Below are 27,631 nucleotides of genomic sequence, written 5' to 3' on the forward strand. Positions count from 1 at the left end.
GATTATAAATTACCACCACAGCAGAAATGCACAAACATCTTTATTTTGTGAGGAAAACCGGAAATATAGATCCATTTTCTTAATCACTCAAATATATGTGTAAACATTTATATTAAGGAAACACAAATGTAAAGGAGGGTACCAGTCGGGCAGCATTAGTGGGACACAGATCTCCAAGAGCATCTCTGGCTGCTCATTTTCATCCCTAAGAAACCTGAAAGACACTCGCTTAAGGACCCCCTGAGGGACCATTCTCATTCTTGTATGCAGTGGTGGCCATTAGTGTCTCCCTCTGAGCCCTGTCTGACAAACTGCCCTGTAACCTTGTATTTATTTGCCGGACAGAAGACAGGGAAGAGAGAACGAAGAGGAGCCGTGTTTCCTAATACAGTGTAGGGTGGCCACGTTGACACGGTTACAGCAACACACGACTGTCACAGGATGGCGGAATTTCAATTGACCTTTGTGTTTTTCCACACTTTTAATTTCTCAACAATGAACATGCATTATCTATAGTCTGAAGAGATATAAAGCTGTTGTCTTTGGAGGGAATATCACCTTTAGGAAAAAGAGTTATAAGAACTGGAAGTTCACAGCTAGACACAGTGGTACTCTGTAATCTTAGCAGTTGGAGAGCTAGGGCCTACAGAGACCCTTCTCAAAAACACCAATAAATAAGAAAACAAGAATTAGAGGCTCATTATTGAGAGACATGCTATTGGTCACACAGAAATTAGCATAGCTTTTACCAAGAAAAGACATTGAGAGCCTACATTCGACTCTCTTGCCCCAGGCCCAAAGCAGCAACCAATCAGGATCAAGTAATTGCAAGCGGAGGCATGGCCACTGTGCAAACCCGACAGTGCACTTGGAGAGACAATCGGAAGCTGTCTGCCTTCCAACATGGACGACATGTTAAATGTTAAAAATACTCTATTCAACAGCCTTAACTCACACAGTAGAACTTACTTTACACTTTAATTTTTAGGACTTTAACTTATAACTTTACATTGTACAGCTACAAAAATATTTCCTTTATTTTCTTTTTAAACCTTTCTGATGCACGCACGCACGCATGCACGAGCACACACACACACACACACGCGCGCGCGCACACACACACACACACACACACACACCTATGATTGTCGTCATCATCACTGCCTTCTACCTGTGTGGTTTGTCTACTGTGGTCTGCATGGGTAGTAACAGGCACAGAAGTGCCAACCCCAGAGCCATGCCTTTCCCTGAGTCCTCTCTGAAGGACCTGCCCGAAGCACATGGGAGTTACCGCCGTAACAGCAGTGCACTCTGAGCAGGTAACGTGAGCGAGCGCATGAGGGTGGCCTGCTGGCCACAGCTGTGTGCACAGCTGCCTGGGCTGCGCCCTTACCGGTGGCAGCACAGGTGGCCTGGGCTGCGCTCTTACCGGTGGCAGCACAGTGGCCCGTTCTGGAACAGGAACCTTTCAGCTCCACTGGAGACTTAACGGGCCCACACACACGGTCACACACGCCAGTCATCTCACAGACACGACAATGTGGCACACGGCAACTTAAAGGAGCAGCTGCTCCTTAGAGCAGAAAAGCAGCCTGCGGGTTCCGTCACTTGCAGGCCAGGGGCTCTGCAGACACAGAAAGGCCCCTTCAGAGGTCTTTCCAATCAGGCACTTCAACTGGGGGAGAGCGGGGTCTGCCTTTAGCCTGCAGCAGTTCAGAAAAGGCAAACTTCAAAATGGAGCATTAGCAACAAAGCGTGTGCAGTCCTGTGTGAGCGCTACTCTGTTTTAAAGTGCGGTGATGTCTCAAACAGGATGCGTGGGCCACAGCCATGGCTGCCTGGCATGGGAAGTCAACTCTAAAGCCAGGTCTGCATAGTCTTCCTTTGTTTTTGATTCCTGAATCAGGGTCTCACTATGTAGCTCTGGCTATCCTCAAATCTCTTTGTAGACCAGGCTGGCCTGAATCCACAGATCTGCCTGCCTCTGCCTCCTGAGTGCTGGGATAAGATGTGTACCTCCCACTCCTGGCTTGATACTTGTTTTTGAGACAAGGTGTATTGTTACCCAGGTTGGTCTTGAACTTGCTGTGTGGCTGAGGATAGTCTTGAACTCTTGATCTTCTTGCCTTTACCTTCCAAAAGCATGGGATTAAAGTATACCCCCTCAGTTTAGGCCTGGGTATTCTCGTGTCATTATTTAAGAATTACTTTGTTTTATGATTAAACCCAGAACATATAAACTTCTAAGTATCCATTAGGGTATGAATGTTAAATGTGTTTAACTGACTGGGGTAAATAAATTGAAAGCCATCAATCTAAAGGACAATGCATTTGGATGGACTTTTAGGACGTCAAAGAGAAGTGTGAAGAAGCCACTTTAAAGGTCCAGCGCTTTTCCTACTAATAGGTAAAGTCCATACTGAAAGCCACAAGGATAGTCAGAAAACGAGAAAGCAGCAAAGGAATGTGGTGTGGGGTGGTGAGGACATCTTTCAGCCACCAAGCACACCCCCACAAAATGGGAAGAGCTATGCCATAGTCCCATGGAGCAGTTCATGGAAAAGGACAGAAGCAAAAGGAGGACTTCTTATCCTCCTGGCACTGCCTTTAACATGGGGTCTTTCAAAAGGAAGGAAAAGGCAACTCCTTTCACACCCGGTCCTCCAGCATTTAGGAACACACAGTAACTGGGAGGCTAGACTCAGAGAAGTCATGGTTCCAGGTTTAAAGGCAGTAGATGAGGGGGAAAACAGGGCAGTAAGCAGCCACAGGATTCCTGGGGCTGTGTTAGCTTCCAGCCAGATCTTTCCAAGGGAGCAGCGCTAGCTATGGGAGTGCACCCTGTCCTGGGAGTCAGGGTGGAGCTCAGCCCACAGTGCAAGTCATGACTCAGACTGTGTCACAGCTCTCAGGTTCAGCACGAAGAGGGTTACACAAGGTTTCTACCACTACTTAGGAAGGAGTGAGAAAGAAAAACACTGGAAACACTGATGGACCCTGAGGGCGCTGTGCTAAGTGAAACAAGCTAATTAGGAAGTGATCCACACTGTATGGATCACTGGTGAGGCAAAAAGTCGACAGAGAAGGGACCAAGCAGCATTTCCCTTTGGGAAGACGGAAAACACCCGGATACGGCAGTGATGGGTGCTTTGCACTTCAGTGTGCTCAACCCCACGGACTATACGTGCAGGAATTGTGGGGGTGGCGGCTCAGGCCTGCAATCCCAGCACTTAGGAGTTGAGGTGGAAGGATCAGTATTTCAGAGCTAGCCTGGGCTACATAGTAAAACCCTGTCAAAAGAACAAAACAAACCCCCCGCCTCAAACCAAAAACAAATGTTATCCTGCTAAATTGTGTATGGGTGTGTGTGTGTATTTAACCATAAATTAAAAAAAAAATCACCAAAGTTAGAAAGTTGCCAAGGCAGTTACTATAGAACCAAAAGAATTCAAATGGGGTAAACCAGTTTTTAAAAACCAAGGGAAAAGTTCATAGCTCCAGCATGATGTCTAGTTTGAGGACAATCATGACTTTTATGAGAGGATGACCAAGATTTGTATGTTTGGGGAGAGAGTCGTACTGTCTAAGCCACACTGACCTTGGAACTGAAGGTCCCCTTCCTCTGCCTCCTGAGGCTGGCATTACAGGCGTGCACCAGCACAGGGCAGCCTGTAAGGAGGGCACTTAGTTACCCAGCATGCGCGCTTCCCTTCCCCCACACGTTCCCAGCACTGGTGGAGCGAATGCTAGCTGGCCCTGCCCAGTCTTGTTACTCGTAGTACATGAATGCGAAGTCCCAGAACCCGCTTCTGTTTGGGAAGGTGTTCCTCTGCTCTAGGCTGCGGTGGTTAATGTGCTTCACAAATCTCAGAGTTTCTCTGTCTCTGTAGACCAAGGCCAGAGCATTGTTTTCTGGATTCACTATGAGCAGCTGAAACAGGACACACAAGACACATCAGAGCCCAGAGTCACTCTCAGCTCGGCGGGGAATCATCACAGAGCAGGGGGGCAGTATTTAAGCAGGGAGGAGGTTCCAAAGACGTTTTTATTAGGAGATGAGCTTTTCTCTGTCTAGACATTTCCCAACAAGCTCTGCTTCACTGTGCAAACTCAGAAAAGGTTTTGTCTAGTGTGTTTTCAGCTACTTAGAGAGCGGGGGCGTGGCCTCTTAGCACGCCCCTCAGTAAGGCACAACAGTGTGCGCTGACTTCCCTTTCACAACATTACTGCAAGCTCAGTATTTTCTTGTAAAATCAGAGCCACCTCAAGGCAGGCTAGCATGAATTTTCAGCTAAGACCACTGGCTGAGGTAACACAATTTGTGTTTCTTGCCAGTCGTGATGGCTCATGCCTGTAACATTAGCATTTGGTCATTGAAGGCGGGAGTGTTGTGCCAAGAATGAGGCCAGCCTGGGCCATATAGTGAGACCCTGCCTCAAAAAAACACCCCCCCCAAAACAAAAACAAAAAACAATTAAAACCAATAAGGAAATAAATTGGTGTCTGAAGAGCAGGACTCTTTCAAGAGCTAGAAAGGAGAACTTGTTCAAAGGAAGCCCTTACCTCTTCATCTTCACCTTTCGCAATGTAGGAGGTGAAGCCGCCATACTCTGGCTCCCAGCCTGACGAGGGAAAGAAAACGGCACTGAGCCCCCACTGCCAGAGGGACTCCTGCTGAACAGGGGCTCTGAGACTTGTGTATTGGCCTTTAGCATCTGCTGTCATGGAGTCCCTTCTGTTAAACGCCTAATTTCCCAGACAGCTGAACTGAAACCCAGGCTTACCAATGAATATGGAAAGAGGAAAGTAAAGGGATTAGCCTTTCCATACCCAGGTATAAATCCTGTTTGGGGAGACTGAAGTTCACCGTCAGTACCCTGGAGAGATCTGAGGCTGTGGCCAGCGGCCAGTAGGTATGAGTTGGCTGAGCTGGGAGTCCCTCTGGAGAGCCTGCCTGGACTCAGGAGACGGCTCTGCTCCTTCCTACCTTCACAGCCGCAGTACAGAAACAGGTCCAAGGCAAACTCCGTCTTGCTGTTGTCGTGGACTAAAGTGTAGTGACCAGTTTTCCATCGCCTCAGCTCTCCCTGGCACATGGGAACACTTGATTCTAAGAAAACACAAAATAATGCCCAGCAGGTTTTTACAGCTTTGATACAAATGCTTGAAGGCAAGACCCACTGTAAGGTCTTGTGACAGTCAGACGTTATGAGGTTTTACTACTCAGTGGGGAGGATGCCAAGTTCTAATGTCAATCTCTCTCTCCTCCCTCTCCCCAGTGTCTCACTCTCTGTAGACCAAGTTGAACTCAGAGATTCACCTGCTCTGCCAAAGAATGGTGTGGTGAAAGGGCGTGCCAGCACCTCTGGCTGAGTCTCAGAGATTTAATCACAAAATGAATCAGTAAATAAATAAACCTTGAGCATACTTTTATGCATCTTAAAGCAAGGAAGAGATTTCTTATGTCACCACCAACACAGGAAACATGGATGATGGATAGACAGACAGTAGATAGATGGACGGAAGACAGATGGACGGTAGACAGATGGACTGTTTACTAAATCTTTTGGTTATTTGGACGGTAGATAGATGGACGGTAGACAGATGGACTGTTTACTAAATCTTTTGGTTATTTGGATGGTAGATAGATGGACGGTAGACAGATGGACGGTAGATAGACAGACGGTAGACAGATGGATGGTAGACAGACAGACTGATTGCTAAATCTTCTGGTTACTGCTGAGGATCCAACTGAGGAGCCAGGAACGGCAGGTGAGCACTTGACCTTGACCACTGAGCTGTCCTGCCCCTCCTGCTAGCTACTTGGAGGAGCTGGGGTCTTCACAAAGCCCAGACCAGCCTTGAGGATGCAGTCCTCTTACCTTACCTCCTAAATTCTGGAGTTAGAGGTGTCTCGTCATGCCCAGCTTTGAGCACTAAACTATTTTGTAGAGTCGGAGGGTTAGGGCTAGCGTTTGGTGGCACGACACCTGCCTGGCGTGGCCAAGCCTTGAGTTCCATTCCCAGTGCCACAGAAAGAACACACAATGACAACGTTTATAAAGCTTAAAGGAAGGCAGAGACTCTGGGTCCGCCACTGCCTCTTGGTTATAGACCCAGCTTAGCTCCTTCCTCTGGATCCTCTCAGCCCTCCCTCCTAGCCCATCTCCATTCCTTTGTGTCAGCAGCAGGCACCTAGAAACACTTTCTGCCTGGGATCCCCAGTGAGCACCCCGGGAGAGGACTCAGGCAAGGAGGTTTTCACTCTCCTTCCTGGTCTCTCACCGGAAACCCTGCAGCAGCACGCTTGCAGGGGCCACCCCTCTCACCCTACCTCTGTTCCCTGAGTATTCCAACTCTTGTTACAGATGGAGGTCTCTCCTAGCCCTCATGCTCCTCTCTGCAGACGTACTTGTCCTTCTGCAGCCTCCTTGTAAGAGCCCCTCCTTTCACCACACCTCCAGCTCCATGGGGACCTTGCTTCTCAGTGCAGACAGGAGGTCCTAGTTCATTCCCTCAGTTCTCAGCCTTTCCTCTTAGCCCAACTCTATTCCTCTCTGCCACCAACTGACCTGGAGAAGCACTCTCTACCGGGAAACCCACAGCTAATCCACTTTCCCAGAGATACCAACACCCAGAATCACTTCAGTCTTAACTACAGATGCTTAAGACACCAGCACAGAAATACAACATGGAGGGCCAAGACAAAATTCCTGCACCAGAACCCAGCAACTTTACTACAGTGGGGTCTGGGAGATGCCATTCAGCTGAAGCACAAGACGTGGACTTTACTTATGTTCAAGGACCTTAAACAGTATATGAATAACTTTTAATGATGTCCACAAAACCACAAAGAAATAGTGGGACGAAACAGTGAACAGCTCAAGGCATGAAAGTTGAAAGAGAATAATGAAAGAAAACCCCAGTCTGAAAAACTGGAGGTGAAAAATTACACAAAAATCTTAGCGAGAAGCCTCACCAACAAAGTGGGAGACATGGAGGAGAGAGTCACTCAGGCCCTGAAGACAAGGGACAAGAAATGTTAGAGGAAGGAGAATAAACCCAAAGACAGGAAATATTTTCAACAGAATCATAGAAGAACCATTTCCCAGTGTAAAGAAGGAAGTGCCTATATATGCATTTAAATGCCTACAAGAAGCATATAGAAGAACAAAAACAGGACCAGAAAAATTCCACATGACACATAATAATTAAAACACTAAATGCATAGAATAAAGAAAAATATTAAAAACTACAAGGGAAAAAGATGAAGCAGCCAAAAGACCAAGTAAAGGCAGGCCAATTAGAATAACGCCTGACATATCAGTGGAGACTCTAAAAGCTAGAAGGGCCTGAATGGATGTTCTATAAACTCTTACGAGACCACAGATGCCAGCCCAGATTATTATACCCAGCAAAGCTATCCATCACCACAGATGGAAAAAATAAGACATTCCATGATAGAACTGAATTTAAGCAGTGCTTATTTACCAATTCACTTCTATAGAAGGCACTAGAGGGAAAACTACTACTGCCTGAAGAGGCAAACTACACAAGAAAACAAAGAATAAATAATCCAAGAGCGGTCAATCAGAAGAGTGGGGAAACCCCCCACACCATAACAAGAAAATAGCGAGAATCAATAAACACTGCTCATGGGTAACTCTTAATATCAATGGTCTTAATTCCCCCTAAAAAGACACAAACTAACAGAATGGATGGGAAGAGAGGATCCATCCTTCTAATGCATGCAAGAAACACACCCAACCACTAAGGCTAGATATCACCTTAGAATAAAAGGATGGAAAACGGTGTTCTTAGCAAATGGACTCAAAGAAAACCGATATAGCCATTTTAGTATCTGACAAAAGATATTTCAAACCAAAACTAATCAGAAGGGAAGGACCCTAAAAACTCAAAGGGAAACCCACAAGAGGATACTGGAATCTTAAACATTTATCGCCAAACCAAGGCACAGAACTAAGCCAGGTAATCTCAAAGCATCAAACAAAATGGCTGAGAAACACTTAAAAAAAAAATTCAACATCCTTAGCCAGCAGGGAATTGAAAATAAAGTACTTTTAGAGATTCTGTCGTTTGCCATTCAGAATGGCCAAGATCAAGGAAACAAATGACCGCTCATGGTGTCCAGGATGTGGGGAAAGGGAGCAGGTATTCACTGAGGGTGGGAGTGCAAACTTGTAAGCCGCCATGAAAATCGGCTCCCTCAGGAAGCTGGGAACAGCTCTAGCTCAGGATGGCACTACTCTTGGGCATGCACCCAGAGGACTCGGCATCTTGTTCAGATACACACACTGCTCATCTGTGTTCATTGCTGCTCTGTTCCTAAGGGCCAGAAATTGGGAACTGTCTAGATGTCCACTAACCTATGATAAAGAAAATGTGGTGTTTTTACACAATGGAATAGTATTGAGATGTTAAAAAATGAAATCATGACATTTGCAGGTAGATGAATAGGACTAGAAAAAATTCATCCTGGGTGAGGTAACCTAGACCAATAGACAAGCACTGTATGTTATCTCTCTTACATGTGGATTTAGTTTTTAAGCATTTGATACTACAATCCATATAACCACCGAGGCTAGAGTAAGGGACTAAGGGAATGTATCTTTGAATGGAAATATGGGGAGGGACAACTAACACTAAGGGCCATTGTGGGTTACATGGGAATCTACTACTGTACAAGCTTCCTAAGAGAGAAACACGTTCAAGAGATATAAATGGAGTCAACAAAGAGCGGGGGAGACAATGTCCCAACCAGCCGCCTTTGTCATCGTGTGAAACCTCCGGTGCCAGTAATGGGTTCTATTTAGTTGAGTGGCTGGCCAAAGTATCTCCATGGGAAGCCCCAAACATCTCAGGCCGTTGCTAAAGTCATTCTAAACTGACGGTAAGGCTTATTACCGAAGACATCATTTACATATCTCACTGAACACGGCGAGGTCAAGGAGGTGCTTCACTAGAGGCTTCGCCCCTTCTGGTTAGTGTTCATGGTACTGGAAGGTACTCTGCATGCTGTCAGACGGGAAAAGGCAGCCATCAACCCGGCCACAAACCCTGTGATCTACAGAGGCGGGCTGCTTGAAAGATACGCTGGCATAGCAGTGGCACGGACACCGTGGGAGTAACCCACCACGCTGACCACGAGATGGGACCCACGCCTGACACTGCGTGGGTGGCCCAAACAACAGTGTTCTGCTAAAGGAACACAACAAGGAGACTCTGCTAGTTCCATAGACCGCGCTCAGCCACCAGAGACCCTCTCCTTGCAGTCGATGGACACTAACACAGACACCCACAACTGGACACTGCGGAGAAACAGAGAACACTCAGTCCTAAGTGGGATGGAGCTATGCAGAAGAGAAGACAGAAAGATCGCAAAGAGCCAAAGGGGATGGACACAAGAACAACAACTCCAAATGACCCCTCCGCCACAACAGGGCTGATGCACGACTGGATTCACAGAGACTGTGGCAGCGTGTAATGGGGTCATGTGACAAAGAGTGACTATGACTGAGCAGCCTCAGGCGAGAGGGTAAATGGCAAAGCTTCTGCGAGGAAGTGCCACAGCTCGGTTCTGAATGAGAAGGAAGGCGGGAAGAGCGGCGGAGAAGGCGGAGAACCAGTAACTTTATTACAGTGAGGGCGTGGTCCCTAGGGAAGTGACACAAGATGCTATGTAGGCTTTCAGCTCTGCGTGAGGTTTCTTTGTTTTCTGGGCATAGATCTGACCTCTGCCATCTCCTTGGAGAACTCAAGGTCCAGGAGAGCTGACTGTTTTATTCTCCTGTTCCTGAGGTGGAAATAGTAGATGCTCAGGAAGTAAAGAAGGGTCAATCATTTGTGTCTGGTGCCTCAGACCGAGGCCATCCCGACACCCAAGGATAAATCAGTGGAATGTTTCCAGGTGGAAATAAAAGCGAGTTCTAACACCAGCTTACCTTTCTTTGCTTCGTCTTCCTGTGGTTCTGGGTCTGCCTGTTCACCATTCTCTTGACTGTGGCTGCCGACAGCTGCCTGATTATCCTCTGGCCCTGGGGGGCTTTGGCTAGTCCCTTCTTCAGTGCCACCAGCAGCGCTGGCTGTCTCCCCCTCTCCTTTGTCCTCGGTCTCATCATCTTCTGAAGGGGCCAAGAAGTGAAGCTTCAGCCCGGTGAAGTTGGAGAGCAGCAGGAACATTGCCTCTGAGTGAAACAGGCCCATGCACTCCTTCAGAACATCAGGGAGGTTACTTTCCTTCGCTTTCTCATAAAACCTGAAAAGAAGCAACGGCAAACTCCTCAGCCCCACACTCGAGACTGCCCATCCATCGAAACTGGTCTTTAGCATTGAGCCTTTCTCCCTAAGTGACGGCACAACTTATGACAACAGTGAGACTCTGCTAGGACCTGCCACAGCATGTCCTGGGGAACTAAATATTAAGGCAAGTGCCCTACTGGGGATGAGCTGTGCAGATGAAAGGGAGATGCTAAATGCAGATGTAATGGTGACCTCTACCTGTAATGGTGACCTCTACCTTTTGTTTGGGGGACCATGGCTTTTCCATTCCACATCTCCTTTCTCCAAGGCTTCACAGACCTTTGCAAATTTCTCAGGCTGGAAAATAAGCAAATAAAGATGTTAGCAAATCCTCCTGCAATCAATCCCTCACTATTCCATGAGGAGAAGTGGCTCTGTAGAATATTAGCTGGCTGATTCCTAAGAGGACCATTTGAATATTTCCTCTTTCATACACGGTCTCTGTGGCAGCTGTACCCAAAGGAACCAAGTGTCATTGGGCTATTCCGTTAAGTGTTTGTAAATTTATTATTAAAGATTTTTATTTGCATATATGCGTGTGGTGTATGTGAATGTATGCACATGAATACATGTACCCATGTGTGTGTGGGTGGAAGCCAGAAGTATCTCTTCCACTGGTTCCTCACTGGACCCGGAGCTTGTGGTTCCCAGACCCTCACCTCAGTAGGTTGGTAGCCAGCAATTCCACCCTCTTATCTCTACCCTGGAAGATAAGCAAACAAACATCTGCTCACATGGGTGCCAGGGGTCTGAGCTTAGACCCTCACGCTTACGAAACAAATGGCCCTACTCCGTCCCTCTCCCAGCTCTTAGTGCTTGAACGGCTTACGTTAAATTGCTTATCACTAAACCTCAGATTCCTAGTGGCACTAACTCCTCTTGGATTCTTAGGATGCCGTGAGGAAAAGGTAAAATGTATTAGCGAGTCTCAGTAAAATGGACATCTCTACACACCAATATAGACTCTCTTGGTCCCACTTGTCCCCTCATTTAAGAAGCTCTCGAATTTAGCATAGTCAAATACAACGTTAAGAACCTGGCTTTCTATTAAAATATACCCGTAAGAGGCTTTACCTAAAAAATTGTATGTATATGGGCGTTTTGTCTGAATGTTTATGTGTCTGTGCACTGCCCATGAGGGCCAGAAGAGGCCCTGGATCCCCTGGAAATGGAGTTAAAGACAGGCGTTAGCTGCTATTACTTTTGTAACAAGATAAAGCCTCTCAAATTCTGTAACGTTCAATGTCAGCTGTGAAATTCTGACAGAGTCAGTTTACAGAACCCCTCCTCTTTTAATTTTTTTAAAGAATCATTTCTTTATTTTATGTTTATAGTACACTGTAGCTATCTTCAGACACACCAGAAGAGGGCATCAGACCCCATTACAGATGGTTGTGAGCCACCATGTGGTTTCTGGGAATTGAACTCAGGACCTCTGAGTTCAATTGACTCAGGAAGAGCAGTCAGTGCTCTTAACTGCTGAGCCATCTCTCCAGCCTGAACCCCTCCTCTTTTTCGTGGAGGAAGAGCTCCTGGGAATGTTTATTTGTGTCTGCCGTGGTCATGGAGTGCTTTATCAGTGTGTGCTGTCTCACAGAGCTCTTGCAACTCTGCAAGACAGGCAAGGTGGGTATCGTCGCACTGTAACCAGTAATACAACAAATACCTAGTGAGGCTGATTGGCTCAGGTCAGGGAAACCTGAGCCAGCACATGATTCTGACTTCGGCTCTCTTTCCACTCAAGTTGGCTCATGATGGTCAAACATTCAGTGTTAGATCAACTATAAGTAGCAATCTATCTATTACAAATTAGTTGGGGTTGGGGATTTAGCTCAGTGGTAGAGCGCTTGCCTAGGAAGCGCAAGGCCCTGGGTTTGGTCCCCAGCTCCGAAAAAAAGAAAAGAAAAGAAAAAAAAATTAGTAAATACCACACTAATCAAATGAACAGGAAAAAACCCCAACTAGGTATCCAGTCCCTATCAAGGCAGGGATGTGTATGTGTACACTGAGCAATGTAGTCCTGGACAGGAGAGATGGTTTAGTGGTTAACGTGCTTTTTACAGAGGACCCCGACCTGGAACTGACTCAGTGCCAGGGGATCCGATGCCCTCTTCTGGCATTTAAGCACCCATATGCATGTGTGCAAACATCCATGCTTTTATTTAAAAACAAAAGATAAACCTTAACAAAAGAGTTCTCAGAATCCTGGGAATATCAATTTATTTGAAGAGAATTACATAAACATCTGAACTAAGAGGGAAAATAAGTCTTGGAGCACTCACGTTTCCCAAGATTAAATGTCAAACAACACATACAGATCAGGGTATGGGCCTACCTTAAGAAACTCCTTCAGGAGAATTTCAGACCTTTCCTCAAATTCTTCCTGAATTTGCATTTGATAATCCATTTCCAGGTAAGCAGGGTTGATCCACTCGTATAAAATTTCATGCTTATAAGAGAAGCAGCAGATACAGGGGATCCATTAGTCCCTTCTGTAGCACCATTCCACATTCCTCACTTTTTATGTTTTCTCCTATCAAACAAATAAGTTCTGGAAAACTATGCCAAAAACATTATCAGAATCTGTCTAAGAAAAGTGAAAGTTCCAAGTCTAGTTTCAGCACTGGCAAAACCCAATTTTACGATCAGGAAAACAGGCTGAGTATACAGTTCATTGGAAGAATGCTTGGTTAACGTCTGCGAGGCCCTTGGTTTGATGGCTAATGCTGCAAAATACATGCCAGTTCTCACGTCCTCCCAAGTGAAGTCAGAAAAACGACTGATGTGTGTATAGTACATAAGGTAAGACTTCCAATAATTTATGCTTACGTCTTGTGGGATGTGAGGGCTTCGAGGGACTGGGGGCTCAAAGTAGGTGGGAGGCCTGGCTAACGAAGGACCGTGAAACCAGCCACTTATGGACAAACGTGTTAATTCTTCAGACAGGACTTCAGACACCTGCAAGAGCGAGACCATCGGCATCAACACAAGGGATGGGGAGTGAGGACACAGGTCAAGGCACACTAGCTGAGTACGCAAAGGTCCTGGTGAGACAGTGAGTCCAACGGGAAGGAGACACTGTTAGTGAGTGATCCGAGAGCCAGACCCTTCATCCCTAGGGCACTGTAGGTTTGCCTTACGGTCTTTACCTGGTGAAAGGATACTGGAGACACTTCAAAGAAAACCAGTTTGTTCCAGGCAGGGACAAGAGACTTCACAATCTGCTTTGGCTGCAAGTGTTCTGCATCGGGAGAGAAGACACCCATGAATAGGGCCCAGCATCCTTAGCACTTTCCGGCTGCCTCATCCAGCTCCGGCCTTCTCATATACTCCCTCCTACCTGTCACTCAAGCTTGCTCCTTCAGCTGGGTGACATGTGCTTCTCCCACACTGTCCACCCATTGCTGATGAGAGCCAGATTAGGTTCTCATTCTCCTGGAGTCATCCCGTGCTGAGCCCCTCAAAAGACCTGAACTCTTGTCAAACAGACTGCTGTTAGCAGACTCATCGGCACATGGAGCTTGGTGTGCTTTTTACCCTTTGCGGTTAGGACACAGTTAAGGCCCACTTCTCATATGAATCAGCTTGGTCTCTGGAGAACTGACCTGAAATGTAACTTCAAGAGGTGGTGGTTGGGCTTGCATTAATTCCACCCGTGTTAGTCACTGTGCTAAGTGCACGGTTTCTCTGCAATTTGACACATCGTATGTCAGAGTGGCTGTCCTGAGGCAAGTGCCGGGAATTCAGGAGTGGCTACCTGGAGCTGGTAAACGTGCATCTTACCATCCGTGTCATAGAGGTCCAGGGTGCCCCCCAAGTCCCTGTCCCAGGAAGGAACCAGGTACAGAATGAAGGCGATCCGGCGCCCCTCCAGCTCGTCGTCGTGGCAGAGCAGAGCATCTGTGGGCACGAGAGCGTAATTTAGGTCTCTGCGTACACAGTCGCTGCTACCTGCTTTGTATTCTGTCAGGGCTGACACTCGTCTGTAACGTCCACTCCAGCTGGGCGTTAAAACTGTGCTGCAGTTTTAAAACGACGCTTCTCTTGTGTAAATGTAGCAATAACGCTCAGACAGTATAGAAAGCTTTAAACACAACCGATACGGACAGATCTACAATATGGTTATGGAAACACTACTTTCCACATATTTTTTTGTAGTACTTTTCCCTTGTATATATATGTTTACCTAAAGAAATGCTTATGCTATAGTGGTGGGTTATAGACTGAGTGTTTCAAAATTACAGGGCGAGCGTCGTTCCATCAATACACACCCTGACATCACTTTTAATGGCTGCACTCACTGTTCTGTGTAGAGGTACTGTGCACCTTCTCTTTTACTGTGTTTCTAATATTATTGAATTGCTTGTATTTCTTGGCTATTCCAAAGAAAGCCTTAATGAATCTTACTGTTCCTGGGTATACACGCTCCTTTGTTTCTGTTTTTTTGTTCTTTTTTAAAATTTTAAACATTTATTTCTTGTGATGTTGGTGGCAGGAGAGGGACATGTGGATCAGAGGACAATGTAGGAAGGTGGTCCTCCCTTTCTGCCACGTAGGTCTTGGGAATGTAACTTAGACTGTCAGAACCAAGCTGCCTCGTGGCAACTTACACTGCAGTGATCTACCAATATAAAAATTACCATGTGAAGATAACTGAACCAAGGTTTGCCGACAAACATGGCAGTTACATAATCTTAGAGCAGCATGTTCAAGGTTCTTGGTTTGTCTCCCACAATTCTGATAGTCAGGTCTGGGAGCAAAGCTTTACAATCCTAGCTACTGCAGAAGTTGAGCAAGAGATTCAAGTTTAAAGCCAATCTGGGCTACAGGGTGGGTTCAAAAGCAACCTAGGCAACTTAGATTTAGATGCCAACTGAGAGAGAGAGAGAGAGAAAGAGAAGGAGGGAGGGAAGGAGGGAGGGAGGGAGGGAGGAGGATTGAGGCTACATCTCAGAGACAGCATCTGCCTAGCAAGTTGAGACCCTTGGTTCAATCCCAGCAGCAGAACGAACAGCAAAAGCATCTGCCACAAAGTGCGTCCTGAAGGAGGAAGGCGAAGCAAGGCGTGGCGATCTGAGACTGGCCTCCCTGTAAGCTCTCCAAGGTCACATCTCAAGGTTACAGTCACTTTGAACCATCCAGCAGGATTCAGGAAAAGCTCAGCATTAGCTATGGCGTTCCTTCCAAATGCACGTCTCGAGGAGAATCACCCAATCATAAGGACACACCAGATACATCTAGACTCAAGGAGTTGTTAAAAGACAAGTGTCTGTAAGTCTGTGGAAGCAGCAGGGTCCAGGAAGTCGAGGAGAGACCAGGAGGCTGATCTAGACTGAAGGGGGCTCAGCAGACAGGGCGAGCGGATGCGGCACGCCATCCTCCACAAGATCTTTTCGCCTCAAGGACTGAACAGTAGCAAGTGAACGATGTCTATGAATTGGGTGGGAGCAACACTGGCCGTCACGTTTCTGACTCTGAGGTTCATTACTGTCACAGAGGAAGAACGACTGCAGTGTTCAGGCCTATGGAATCTCAGGACTGCAACTGCCTTTCAAGTAAAACGGGAAAACAAATTATTTGCGCTATGCTTGACTTTGATTCTACTTCTGTTTGAAATTATTTTAAATTAAAAATAAAAAAGCTAGATGTGGTGTCGCTCCAGATGAGCTGTTAGACTGAGGCCAGCCCGAATAACAAAAGCGAGTCCCTGTCTCAAAGAAAATAAAGTAGTAAGTAAGAAAAAGTACTAAAGATACAGCATGGCTTTTCACATGCATTCCTAAGTTCATCTCCAAAACACTTTACCAATTTAGACTTCCCCAAGGCCATATGTGACAGCAAACCTGAATCGAAATTTAGTAAGACAAAACCACGTAACCCTTCCTTCCATACACACTCCAGTGCACATTTCTGAGTTCAGAAGGGGAACTGGAAGGCAAAAGACAGCTCTGAGGGGGAAAGGCAGGTGACAGGGTTGTTACTGTTTTCATATCCATTTCCTATATCCACTTTCTAAAATCAGAATAAGAGAAGGAAAACATTAAAGGAGAGGAGGACCTTTAGAAGTCTTGAACAGAATTTATAGCACCACCTTCTGAGTTTTACAATACTGTGTGCGGGTTGGTATGAGAACTTTTCCGCAAACACGTTCAACAGCTCCATACACCACAGACAGCCATTACCTTACCCTTTGTGGTGACGGCTATCCCTGTGTATGAGCCGAGTCCTTACAGGGAAGACCGGAAGCTACCTGGTACCCTGATTCTACCGTCCATCATGGTGGAGCTAAAGCCTCGGAATCTTTAGACAGCAGGGCTTTAGCCTCCTTACCAGTGAACTCGTATTTAGCACAGGACATGTCAACGGTTGCTTCTAGGTCAATGCCGGAAACCTTAGAAAGCCAGGCCCGAAAATCTTCAAACATAAGTGTCCTAGAAGTGTGAACAAAAAAAAGACGGCTCGTTAGGCCACAGATGGCCTCGGTCTGCAGCTGTGTCATTCCTATACATACTCTCTCAAGGTCACATTTTACTCTGGAGCGCTGCTCTCAAATCTCACTCACAAGACCCCGAGAGACGCTCCGTCTCCCTTTAAACTTGCACAGTGTTCAGTTCCCAGAGACACAGTGTAACTCTCAGCTACCACAGTGCTCTTGTTCCAAGCCTTTGCACGCATTGTGTTCTCTAGCAGTTTGCCTTCATTTGGGATATCCTCCACACCAGTGCCCTGAGCGCCGTTGTAAGCCCCCATGTCAGGGTTTCGTTACAAATCACCCATTGTCAGAAAGCCTTTCCTGCAGTAGATGGGAAAACTCAACCGCTATTTTCACACATTTTGCTTCGGACATCAAACATGTGGGCTTTCTGTTGGTACCTACCTATTTTTGGAAGCAATTCGTTCAATTCTTACACTATCTACAGGTTTAATGGTTCAGACTCAAGGGATTGGTCCAACCTTCAGACCCAATCAGAAAACCAGCTCATGAGTTTTGCCAGCTGGGTATAAATATGAGGCCCCTACAACACTCTCCTCAAGCTGGATCCTTTGTTAGGTAATTTCTGCTTACTGTATTTCTAGTTTATTATAAAAAGAGACAACTCAGGGGTTGGAGAGATGGCTCGGTGGTTAGCAGCATTCCCTGGTACAGCCAGCTGCTATAATGGCTTTCAGACAATGGTGGGGGGTAAGGGTGGGGATAAACACTTCTGGAAAACACCGACTTTCAAAACGGAGGCTTCAAAATGCTCTTTCTACACTCTGTGAACGTGTCACAGGACAGGCCCCTACTTTCTGTCATCCTCGGCATCTTTAATGTCCTCCATGAGGATGCCCAGAACATACATGGCAGGTAAAATGAGCAACGTTTTGTAATGGTCAAGGAGGTTCAGCTCTCGTATTACTGAGCTGTGACTTCCAATCTGCAGTGACGCTCAGCCAGAGATGACAGGTGCCTTGGACTCGGGAGATGAAGTGTGTTACAGTGAAATTGTCCCTCTCTGGGAGGAAAGTCTAAATTAGTACACAATATGAGTTACAGCTAACGCATAAGCTATACTTCTAGACAGAAAGAAAAAACCTGCCCAGGCTGCTATCAGATGTATGGAAAACAGCTGCTATAAAGCATGTGGTCATCCCAGAAAAACAAACTGACAGAAGTAGAAAGAAACTCTCAGTTGGTATACAGGGGTAGACGTTTATGTCCGTGGCAGTTCTTTTCAAGGCATCTGAGTGGTGTCTGATGGTGGCAACCGTTATACATCTGTAAGGGGAGAGAAGGTTGCCAACTGAAATAGAATACAGCAACTATCCAGGATACTAGATCTTAGAGACTGAAAAACAAAACACTGAATTCAGGGTAAAGTGTGACTGTGCTTATTAAAATTCAGATGCGTATTAATGGTTGTGTAGTTTTTTGTATGGGATCTTTGAGTATTTCTTCCTTCTGTCATGATCTTAGAACCACTCTATAAAATGTGCATACACAGAGGTGACACTAATTAAGAGAAGTAGAGGACCTGGGTTCAGTTTCCAGAACCCACATGGCAGATCATAGCCATCCGGAACTCCGGTTCCAGGGGCTCCTGCATCATCTTCTGGTGTCCATGGGCACTGCACACACATGGTACACATGCACATACACAGGCAGAACACTCATGAGCATAATAATTTTTTAAATACATACATACATACTGCTAAGGGTTTTGATACAGCATCTTCTAAAGTCCTGTGGCAGTATGAAAATATATCTGTCAACACTGGAGTTTTAATTTTCAGAACTTCCTAGCTTCCTGAGCAGAAACTGCTAGCTCCAATGTTACTTTGTTTCCTCCATAAGTGAGAAAGCCAAACATTTTATTATGAAGAATTTGGAGTCAGACATGGTAATCGGCACTTGGTAAATCTGAGGTAGGAACCTTCTGTAGCTTTCAGGCCAGCCTGAGGTACATACGTAGACAGTGCTAGACCAGCCTGAGACCCTGTCTGAAAAGAAGGGAGAAAGAAAGGCAGGGAGGGTAGGAGGGAGAAAGGGAGAGTGATCAAGCCAACCAAAGCCTAAACTTGTATCGTAGCTCCTTCAGTTTTCATTTGGTTGTCTTAAAGAAGTTATCTAGTTTTTTCTGGTTTGTTACCTCCTTTACCAAACACAACAATGTCGGCAAAGACTTCGTGATCTAATATTTAAAACTCGGTGCTGTGCCTAACACCCATCTGGCTCCCGACAAATGCAATTACCTGCTTACCTCAAGGCTGAGATATGAGGCTCTTTTCTCTTCTTCAAATCATCGGACTTGATCATAAAGGGGGAAAAAAAGAATTCCTTGTTACAATATGCAAAGAAGGGCAGTAAGAACTCTGACAGTAGAACTCTGGGGCTACCAACCCAGACAATGAAGAGAACTACCAGGTCTGATGTGTGACCCCGCCATCTGACAGCTCTGAGGCAGGCAATCTGGTGCATTTGTGTATTATTCAATCAACAAACACCTAAGTGGCTATTACAGAGAAGTTTAGGTTTGTCGAAGGATGCAGAGAGTAGACATAAAATTGATGTTAGCTTAAAGATGACACTCACGGGACAGAGAGAGATGGTCTGTGCTGAGAGCGGGAAGGGTCTGCAATGGTAAGTAGGGTACCCAGGCTAGACTTCAATGAGGAAGAGGCAAATTTATCCAAAATGTTGTAAAGACACTAAGGGGCTGGGGGAGGTGCAAATGGGAAGCAGAGCGAGACGAGGCTCGAAGGCTTAATGCAAGGCACTGTGTTGGCCTGGGGCCTCTCTACATGGCTGTCAGCCGAGGAAATGAAGAGTCATTAGTTTTCAGGCAAACAAGGAACGTGAGGTAAAATTATTATCTTTTAATTCTTTATTTACATACAGTGCTCTGCCTACACATCAGATGAGAGCACCGGGTCTCATCATTGATGGTAGTGAGCCACCGTGTGGTTGCTGAGACTTGAACTCAAGACCTCTGGAAGTAATAACTCTGAGCAGTCTCTTCAGCCCCATGAGATAAAATCTTGAGAGGAAATCCCCATTGTATAGAATCAGACATTTTAGCCACTTGAAAGCACCCAACTCCACGGTTTCACACGTTCCTGACGTGGGCAACCATGCTGCATAAGCCTAGAATTTAACACTCTGAAACCCTGTGTCTAGTCGGGAGTCAGACTCCATGCTTTTTGTAACAAGCATCACCCAGTTTCTGTTTCTATGGCCATCTGCCTAATGTGAACATGTAATATGTGTGTATGTGTGTATTAATATGTGTGATACTAACGTGCCATGGCCACAGGACATCAGGGTTCAGCACCTTGTTGAGGTACAGTCCTTCTTGTTCTACCGTACTGCAGACTCCAGGCTGGCTGGCCTACAAGCTTCTTGCCTCCACCTCACCAGAGGAGGCTGAGATTAGATGTTTGCCACCACATCCAGCCTTTTTATGTGGGGTCTGAACTCAGTCTGAACTCAGAAGCAAGTGCTCCTACCTGCTGAACCATCTCACTGGTCCCAGAGTCTGGCTCTCCTGTCATTTACCAAAATGTTTCTAAGCTTCATTCCTGTTGCAGCCCTGACTGATTCTCCACTAGACTGGGATGCTGCATTTCGTTTTCCCATTACCGGTGGATAGATGTCTAGGTGCTTCTACTTTACAACTACTATAAATGGTCCTTCTGTGAACATTTGTGAGCAAGTTTTGACTAACTTTCTAACTCTCTTGAATCCACTTATAAAAAGGAAGAAAATGGTGACACATAGGTATGTGAAGCCAGGAGACTGGTTAGTACACCGATACAGTAACTATAGTGAGAGAGACAGCTTAGACGAGGCGAACTCTGTTGATGGTGGAAGTGTAGGAAGTGTTTTGGGATGCAGTGAAGGATGTCCTTGGTGGACAGGACAGGAGGAGTGAACCGGGAGTTAAGAACTGAGATCAAGAGGAATGGCAGGATCAGTTGAAGGCGATTAGTGTTGGTTCTAACCCTGAGACTCCTATAAGACTTCCAAGAACAGACAGAAAGCTATGAGGCTCCATGGAAATCTGTATTCGATCTTAATTCAGAGATCAAACTCTTGATTAGTATGGCGTTAAGAAGGACTCTGTCATTAGGAAGTTGGTTATGTGAGCCGGTGAGATGGCTAAGTGTGTAAAGGTGCTTGTGTGAAAATCTGCTGACCGAGTTTGCACCTGGAACCCATGTAAAACTAGAAGGAGTCTCGGCCCCAGAGTCGTCCTCTGACGGTCGTCCCACCATGCCTCCCCTCATGATACTAATTAAAATAAAAAATGGTGGTTGTAAGGGGGAAAACCCAGCAAAGGAAACTAAGAAAAAGTGCTCTACAATAAGAAGAAAAATTAAGGGAGTATTTGTGGTGGTTTGAATGAGAATGGCTGCCATCCTTATATATTTAAATGCTTGGTTCCCCACTGGTGGGTTACTAGGGAGGAACAGGAGGTGTGGTCTTGGAGGAGGTGTGTCACTGGGGGTGGGCTGTGATGTCAAAGCTCACGGGACTTCTAGTTACAGCTCTCTGCCTAGTGCTTGTGAGTGATTTGAATTCTCAGCTGTGGCTCTGGAATCATGCTTATCTGCCCACTGCCGTGCTTCTTACCATGATGGTCACGGACTGCTAACCCTCTGCAATTGTGTGTGTTCATTAAATGCTTTCTTCTATAAGCTGCTCTGGCCACAGTGTCTCTTCACAGTAACAGAAAAATAACTAAGTCATTATGGTACCCTGAAAGGAGAGGAGAAATGTGTTTCCAGGAAGGAGTGCGAATGCTTCTGAGAGATGGAGAAATACCTGCCTTCGTAGCATAGTGTGTATGTTTCGGCCTCATTAAAGGACAAAGAACGCCAGGTGATGACAGTATTTACAAATGTGGAGGCGGAGTGTCTCAATAGGTATAGTTTTAGTGGAGCAGTAAAGTCAAAAGTGCAATAGAGTGTGCTGACAGGAGGAGAGTTAGAAGAACGGTGTCAGTGGTATGATGTCACAGGCCTGGACCCTCCCTACTCTGGGGGTACAGGCAGGAGGAGTGTCAGTTTGAGGGCTAGCCCTGGCTCTATCTAGAGACCTAGTCTCAAAACAAACAGATCACACCAAATCAAACTAACTTCAAAACAAGTGAGCGAACAAAAACAAAAAACAAAAAAACAAAAAACCAGGATGGACGCAGAAGGGGAAGTTAGCTCAAGAGCTTTTACATTTTCATTTGATTGAAAATCTTTTAATTAAAAAAAAAGAAAAAAAAAAAGCCCAACGTGTTTCTGTTACTGTTGCTACTTTAAAGAAGTGAAGGAAGAAGGAAAGTGTTGCTTCTAGAAGTGAAGGAAAAATGGATGTAGCAGGGGCTGGAGAGATGGCTCAGTGGTTAAGAGCAATGACTGTTCTTCCAGAGGTCCTGAGTTCAAATCCCAGCAACCACATGGTGGCTCACAACCATCTGTAATGGAATCTGATGCCCTCTTCTGGTGTGTCTGAAGTCAGCTACATTGTACTCATATATAATAAATAAATACATCTTAAGAATGCTTTCTGGTTGGGGGTTGGGGACTTAGCTCAGTGGTAGAGCACTTGCCTAGCAAACGCAAGGCCCTGGGTTCGGTCCCCAGCTCCGGAAAAAAAAAAAAAAAAAAAAAAAAAAGAATGCTTTCTGGCCAGGCGGTGATGTCATGCACCTTTACTCCCAACCATCAAGCAGGCTGATCTGTGTGACTTCGAGGCTAGTCTGGTCTAAAGAGTGAGTTCCAGGACAGCCAAGGTTACACAGAGAAACCCTATCTTGAAAAACAAAACAAAACAAACAAAAAAGAATACTTTCTGCCTGGGCTGGAGAGATGGCTCAGTGGTTAAGAGCACTGACTGCTCTTCCAGAGGACCCCAGTTCAATTCCCCAGCAACCAGATGGTGGCTCACGACCATCTGTAATGGGATCCAGTGCCCTCGTCTGGTGTTCTGAAGACAGTGACAGTGTGCTCACACATATAAAATAAATCTTTAACTCTTGCTCCACTCTTGCTCTTGCCTTCCTGCCTCCATTCTCTCCCCATTCTGTCTCCTCCTCTCTCCACGTGCTCATGGCTGGCCTCTACTCCTCCTCTTCTCTCTCTCTTTGCCTTTTTCTGCCTCTACTACCCTCTCAACTCCTCTCCCCATGCCCTGAATAAACTCTGTTCTATACTAAAAATAAATAAATAAAAATAAATAAATCTTAAAAAAAAAAAACAAAAACGGACATATAGCTTTCTATCTGTAAAACAGGAACAGTAGTACGTTTCCCTCACAGGGCGCTGACGAGAACTTCATGACTGAGACCCTTGGACTGTCATAAAGTATTCACTTGGCAATGCTTAGAATAGACAGATATTACACGAATCCTAATGGCAGGTGAATTAGGCCTTAGTTAGGGTTTTACTGCCGTGAACAGACACCATGACTAAGGCAACTCTTATAAGGACAACATTTAATTGGGGCTAGCTTATAGGTTCAGAGATCCAGTCCATTATCATCAAAGCAGGAAGCATGGCAGCATCCAGGGAGGCACAGTGTTGGAGGAGCTGAGAGTTTTACTTCTTCTGAAGGCTGCTAGCAGAATACTGGCTTTCAGACAGCTAGGCTGAGGGTCTTAAAGCCCACGCCCACACCCACAGTGCTATGCCTACTCAAAAGAGGCCACACCTACTCAAACAGGGCCACTCCCTGGGCTGGGCATATACAAACCATCACACATTACATGTCAGAATAGGTCAGAGACCCAATTAATTATCTGCTAAATTTATAGCACATGAAAAGAAGTATACAGGTAAAGAGATCCTGCCCCAAAGTGAGCAAGGTAAAAAGAGTTTATAATAGGCAATAGTTTTCTCTCTCTCTCTCTTTTTTAATCACCCACTGCCTTTTTTTGTTTGTTTTTGTTTTTTTGCTCATTCCGATTTCATATTAACAAAATACTTTCTTTTGTTGAACGGCATCAAATAAAAACGATTCTGGGGTTGAGGAGATAGCTCAGTCGTTACAACGGTTGCCTGACAAGCACAAGGATTTAGGTTCAATCCCCAGAACCTACAGAGAAGCTGGGTGGCAATGTGCTTACAAGTTCAGTGCTAAGCTCTTTGGTCAGCCAGCCTGGCCTGCTTGATGATGAGCTTCAGGCCAATAAGAAACTGATTAAAAATGAAGGTGGTTAGTGCCTGATAAAAGGCACATATGCACAGTTACATCGCTGCGCGCACACACACACACACACACACACACACACACACACACACACACACATACACACTCTCAATTTAGTAATTAGACATTGCATTGCTTAGGGTTGAAAAGTTGATACAATTATAACAGCAGGTAACCGTGGGTCTTCATTAACCTCATAAACTTTACTTGGATAAAAATATGATTTTCATTAGAATTTCTGAGCATTTCCTCATGTGAGTATTTAGGTTGGGTAATTCAATCGTGCGTACGAGGTCTACAAATTGGAGTGGGATAGGATCTGAGCGGATGGCCAGCTATAGTGTAAAAGAATAAGATGTTAGTCTCTCTCTTACTCCAGATAAAATCAAAGGGGAAATGCAAAGAAAGCAGAGATAATTCTTCATCTGCTTCCTCATTTTATTGTACATGTACGTGTGTACATCACGTGGTGTCCTTGGAGGCCAGAAAAGGGTGCTGAATTCCCTGGGGCTGGAGTTATAGATGGGTGGGGGCAACCATGAAGGTGCTGTGACTGGAAGGCAGGTCCTCTGAAAGAGCAGCCAGGGTGCTTAACTACTGAGCCAGCTCTCCAGCCCCCTTTTGAATTTGCCAACCCTGATGGCCTAGAGAGTTTATGAGTGATCAATGTATTGAAGATGACTCCATACTGAGGGAACCAATTACTTGTACTTTTGTGCTAGACAGGCCTGACTTCTAAGAGTAGAAAAACAACATTTTGATTTCAAGATGGCCCCTTCTGCTAAATTATACTGTCCACCAAAAAAGAATGGAAAATTGGGGGTAAAACTCAGTAGTAGAGTATGAGCTTAGTGTACTCGTAGTGTTGGGATCAAAACAGCATTCCTACTCTCCAAAGGAAAAGCATAATTTTCCCTTCCTACTGGATATACTGCAATGTAGAATACTATAACTGCTATATGTCACAAAAGCAAAGACATGAATTCGAGTTCGAATGGCGATATATCTTTACCATGCCACTGCCCGAGTATACGCCATCCCTTTGTTTATGGCCCACTTGCTAGCTTGAAGCATTTCTGTCACTATCATCTCTATTACTAAAGATGTTAGAGGGCAGAACCTGTCAAAAATCTCCCTTATAACCATCACAGCAATTAATACATAGCTAACACTCAGTAAGGTCATGTTAAAGGAATGTTCAACAAGGCCAAGGTGAAGATGCTTGAAAGCAAACCTAATCTAGAACCGGAGTATAAATAAATAAATAAATAAATAAATAAATAAATAAATAAGGTCATGTTAAAGGAATGTTCAACAAGGCCAAGGTGAAGATGCTTGAAAGCAAACCTAATCTAGAGCCTGAGTCTAAATAAATAAATAAATAGTATGGATGTATGTATATCTGTCTGTGGGTGATTTTAGAGGTTCATGAATCCCCTGATGTCTGTGCTAGGAACTGAACCTGGGTCCTCTGGAAGAGCAGTTACTGTTCTTAACCACTAAGCTACCTCTGCAGCCACCACTAGTGGATGATTTTATGGCTAAGGGATTTCTGAGGAGGAAGAGTCAATGAACGTAATAGGAATAAATACCTGCTGGAACTTATATAAATCATTGTACTTTTCATGGAAGTCCAGGCTCAAGAGTTCTTTCTGAAGTCCTTCCAGGAAGTCTTGGCTCTGGATGAAGTTTGGGATCACACAGTGAAGAAAAGGATCCATGTCCAAGGCAATTGCTTCTGTTGGAAGGAAAATAGTACCCTGGTCTTTCCTCTCTTCTGTACGTTTGACCACCAAGTAGCATAACAGAATACAAAAAGAGAGCAGCATGAAGTTTTGGTAGCCTAATATGTAAAGCCTAAGATTCGTGAAGAACTGTGCATTACATCATTGCTTTACTCATTCAAAACTATTGCTCTCAGATACTATACCTCCAAGTTAGGCTTTAGTGGAAGGGACAACACCAATGGAAGCTCTTGGTTTTTGTTTTAAGTTATTTAGTTTACTGATTCTTGCATCAAATGCACTTTGATTCCTTTTAAAAAAAGATTTATTTATTTGTTCTATGTACATGAGTAGTACACTGTCACTCTCTACTACACCAGAAGAGGGCATCAAATCCCATTACAGATGTGAGTCACCATGTGGTTACTGGGAATTGAACTCAGGACTTCTAGAACAGTGAGTGCTCTTAACCACCTCCTCAGCCCCACATTTTAGATTAACTCATTCTATCCAGAGTGAAGTAAAACAAGAATAGCAAATTAAACAAGAGTAGCAAAACGGGCTGGTCATTTCTCTTTAATCCTGCCCTTTCTTTCCCCAAGTTTCTGGGGGTGGGACGAATACAGTTTAAAAAAAAAATCAGTTGGTTTTTAACTTCTTCTATTGATTTCACTTCCACTAGATTATGAGTAACAATTGATACTCATAATCCTGACCTACTAAGAGCCTGACCCAGTGTTGTCTTACAAGCATTAATTCATTTACATTCTTTACAACGGAGGAACAGATAATACAGTCACTATGCCTATGCAACAGACAAGGAAACTGAGAAGTCCCTGAGTAGCCAGAGCCTGCATTTTATGAATCATCTTTCTGTCTGCATCCTGAGCGCCCAAGGTTTGCCTCTTTAAACACTCAAATGAAACAAACAACCGGCAAGTCTGGGAAAATTCAAGACGCACCCAGCAAGATTCACATTGTATAAGGTAATAACTTGTAGCTATGTCTGGAACGATGGTTCCTTTCGAGACATGCTCGTTTTGTGCGTCCCAAGGCATGTGAAAACTGGTTAAATCCAGGTGCTGGCTTTTCTGACAGCTCTCAACACCAGCGTGGGTTAGATGGCCATGTAATAGCGGAGAGTGATCCTCGCTAGCTATTTACTGGTTCTCAGGGAAACATTTATGAATGTCAACAAGCATTAGTTTGTCAATCCTATCTTCCAGAGGGGGAGTACTATTAACGATTCCGTTTTATAAAAGAAGAAACTGACCCTTAAGCAAAGTTATATGCATTGTCCATTGACGCACAATCAATCAACAGAGGGATTCTATGAGTGACCTCTGATTCTAGAATTCAACACCCAGTCTACATGTCTCCCACTTCCTCACACTGTCGGGAATTTATATTTATTTTCCTCCCTAGGCTTGTCAAATCAAGCAGAATTTGGAATGAATCGAGCAGCAGTCGGCTCCGGGGTCGGAGGTGGTTGCGAAGCGATCCTCCCCACATCTCTTCTCACCGCTGCGCCTCCCTCACAGCAGCCCATTACCATGACTGAACGGCGTCCGGCAGCTCCAGGCCTCGGCCACCTGCTTCCTCAGGATTTCTTCAGTGACAGCGTCCGAAAATTCTGCCGCTACCTGCTTCTTTCCCTTCTTCATTGGCCGCGCTGGGCCGGGATCTGCCGGCCGTTTCCCGTTCATCTTCTCACCATGCACAGACCCACGCCGAGGAAGTCAGGACGCTACTTCCCTCCAGAAACTACAGTTCCCGAAGATCCTCTTTCCTTAGTTCCCGAGCATTGCCCAATGGAAAGGCACTAAAGCATGAGTAGGCGGAATCTATACACAAGTAACTAATGGGAGATCAAGATATTGCGTCACGCTGCCAGCAATTGGTTAAA

At 45.3% G+C, this 27,631-nt stretch overlaps 1 protein-coding gene across 2 annotated transcripts; it reads right to left on the reverse strand.

Annotated features, from left to right (window-relative positions):
- Positions 1–23: 23 nt before the first annotated feature.
- Ogfod1 (2-oxoglutarate and iron-dependent oxygenase domain containing 1) lies at positions 24–27,467 on the reverse strand. 2 transcript variants are annotated; one of them, NM_001107411.3, is given in 13 exon segments: positions 24–3,931; positions 4,564–4,622; positions 4,988–5,110; positions 9,963–10,276; positions 10,538–10,617; positions 12,656–12,769; positions 13,150–13,278; positions 13,470–13,561; positions 14,104–14,220; positions 16,651–16,751; positions 19,062–19,108; positions 25,594–25,739; positions 27,278–27,467. In NM_001107411.3, coding segments are annotated over 13 exon segments (1,638 nt in total). In that variant the 5' UTR covers positions 27,432–27,467; the 3' UTR covers positions 24–3,769.
- Between the last annotated feature and the right edge of the window lie 164 nt (positions 27,468–27,631).

This window comes from Rattus norvegicus, chromosome 19, assembly GCF_021556685.1.
Source record: "Rattus norvegicus strain SHRSP/BbbUtx chromosome 19, alternate assembly SHRSP_T2T, whole genome shotgun sequence".
Taxonomy (NCBI): Eukaryota; Metazoa; Chordata; class Mammalia; order Rodentia; family Muridae; genus Rattus; species Rattus norvegicus.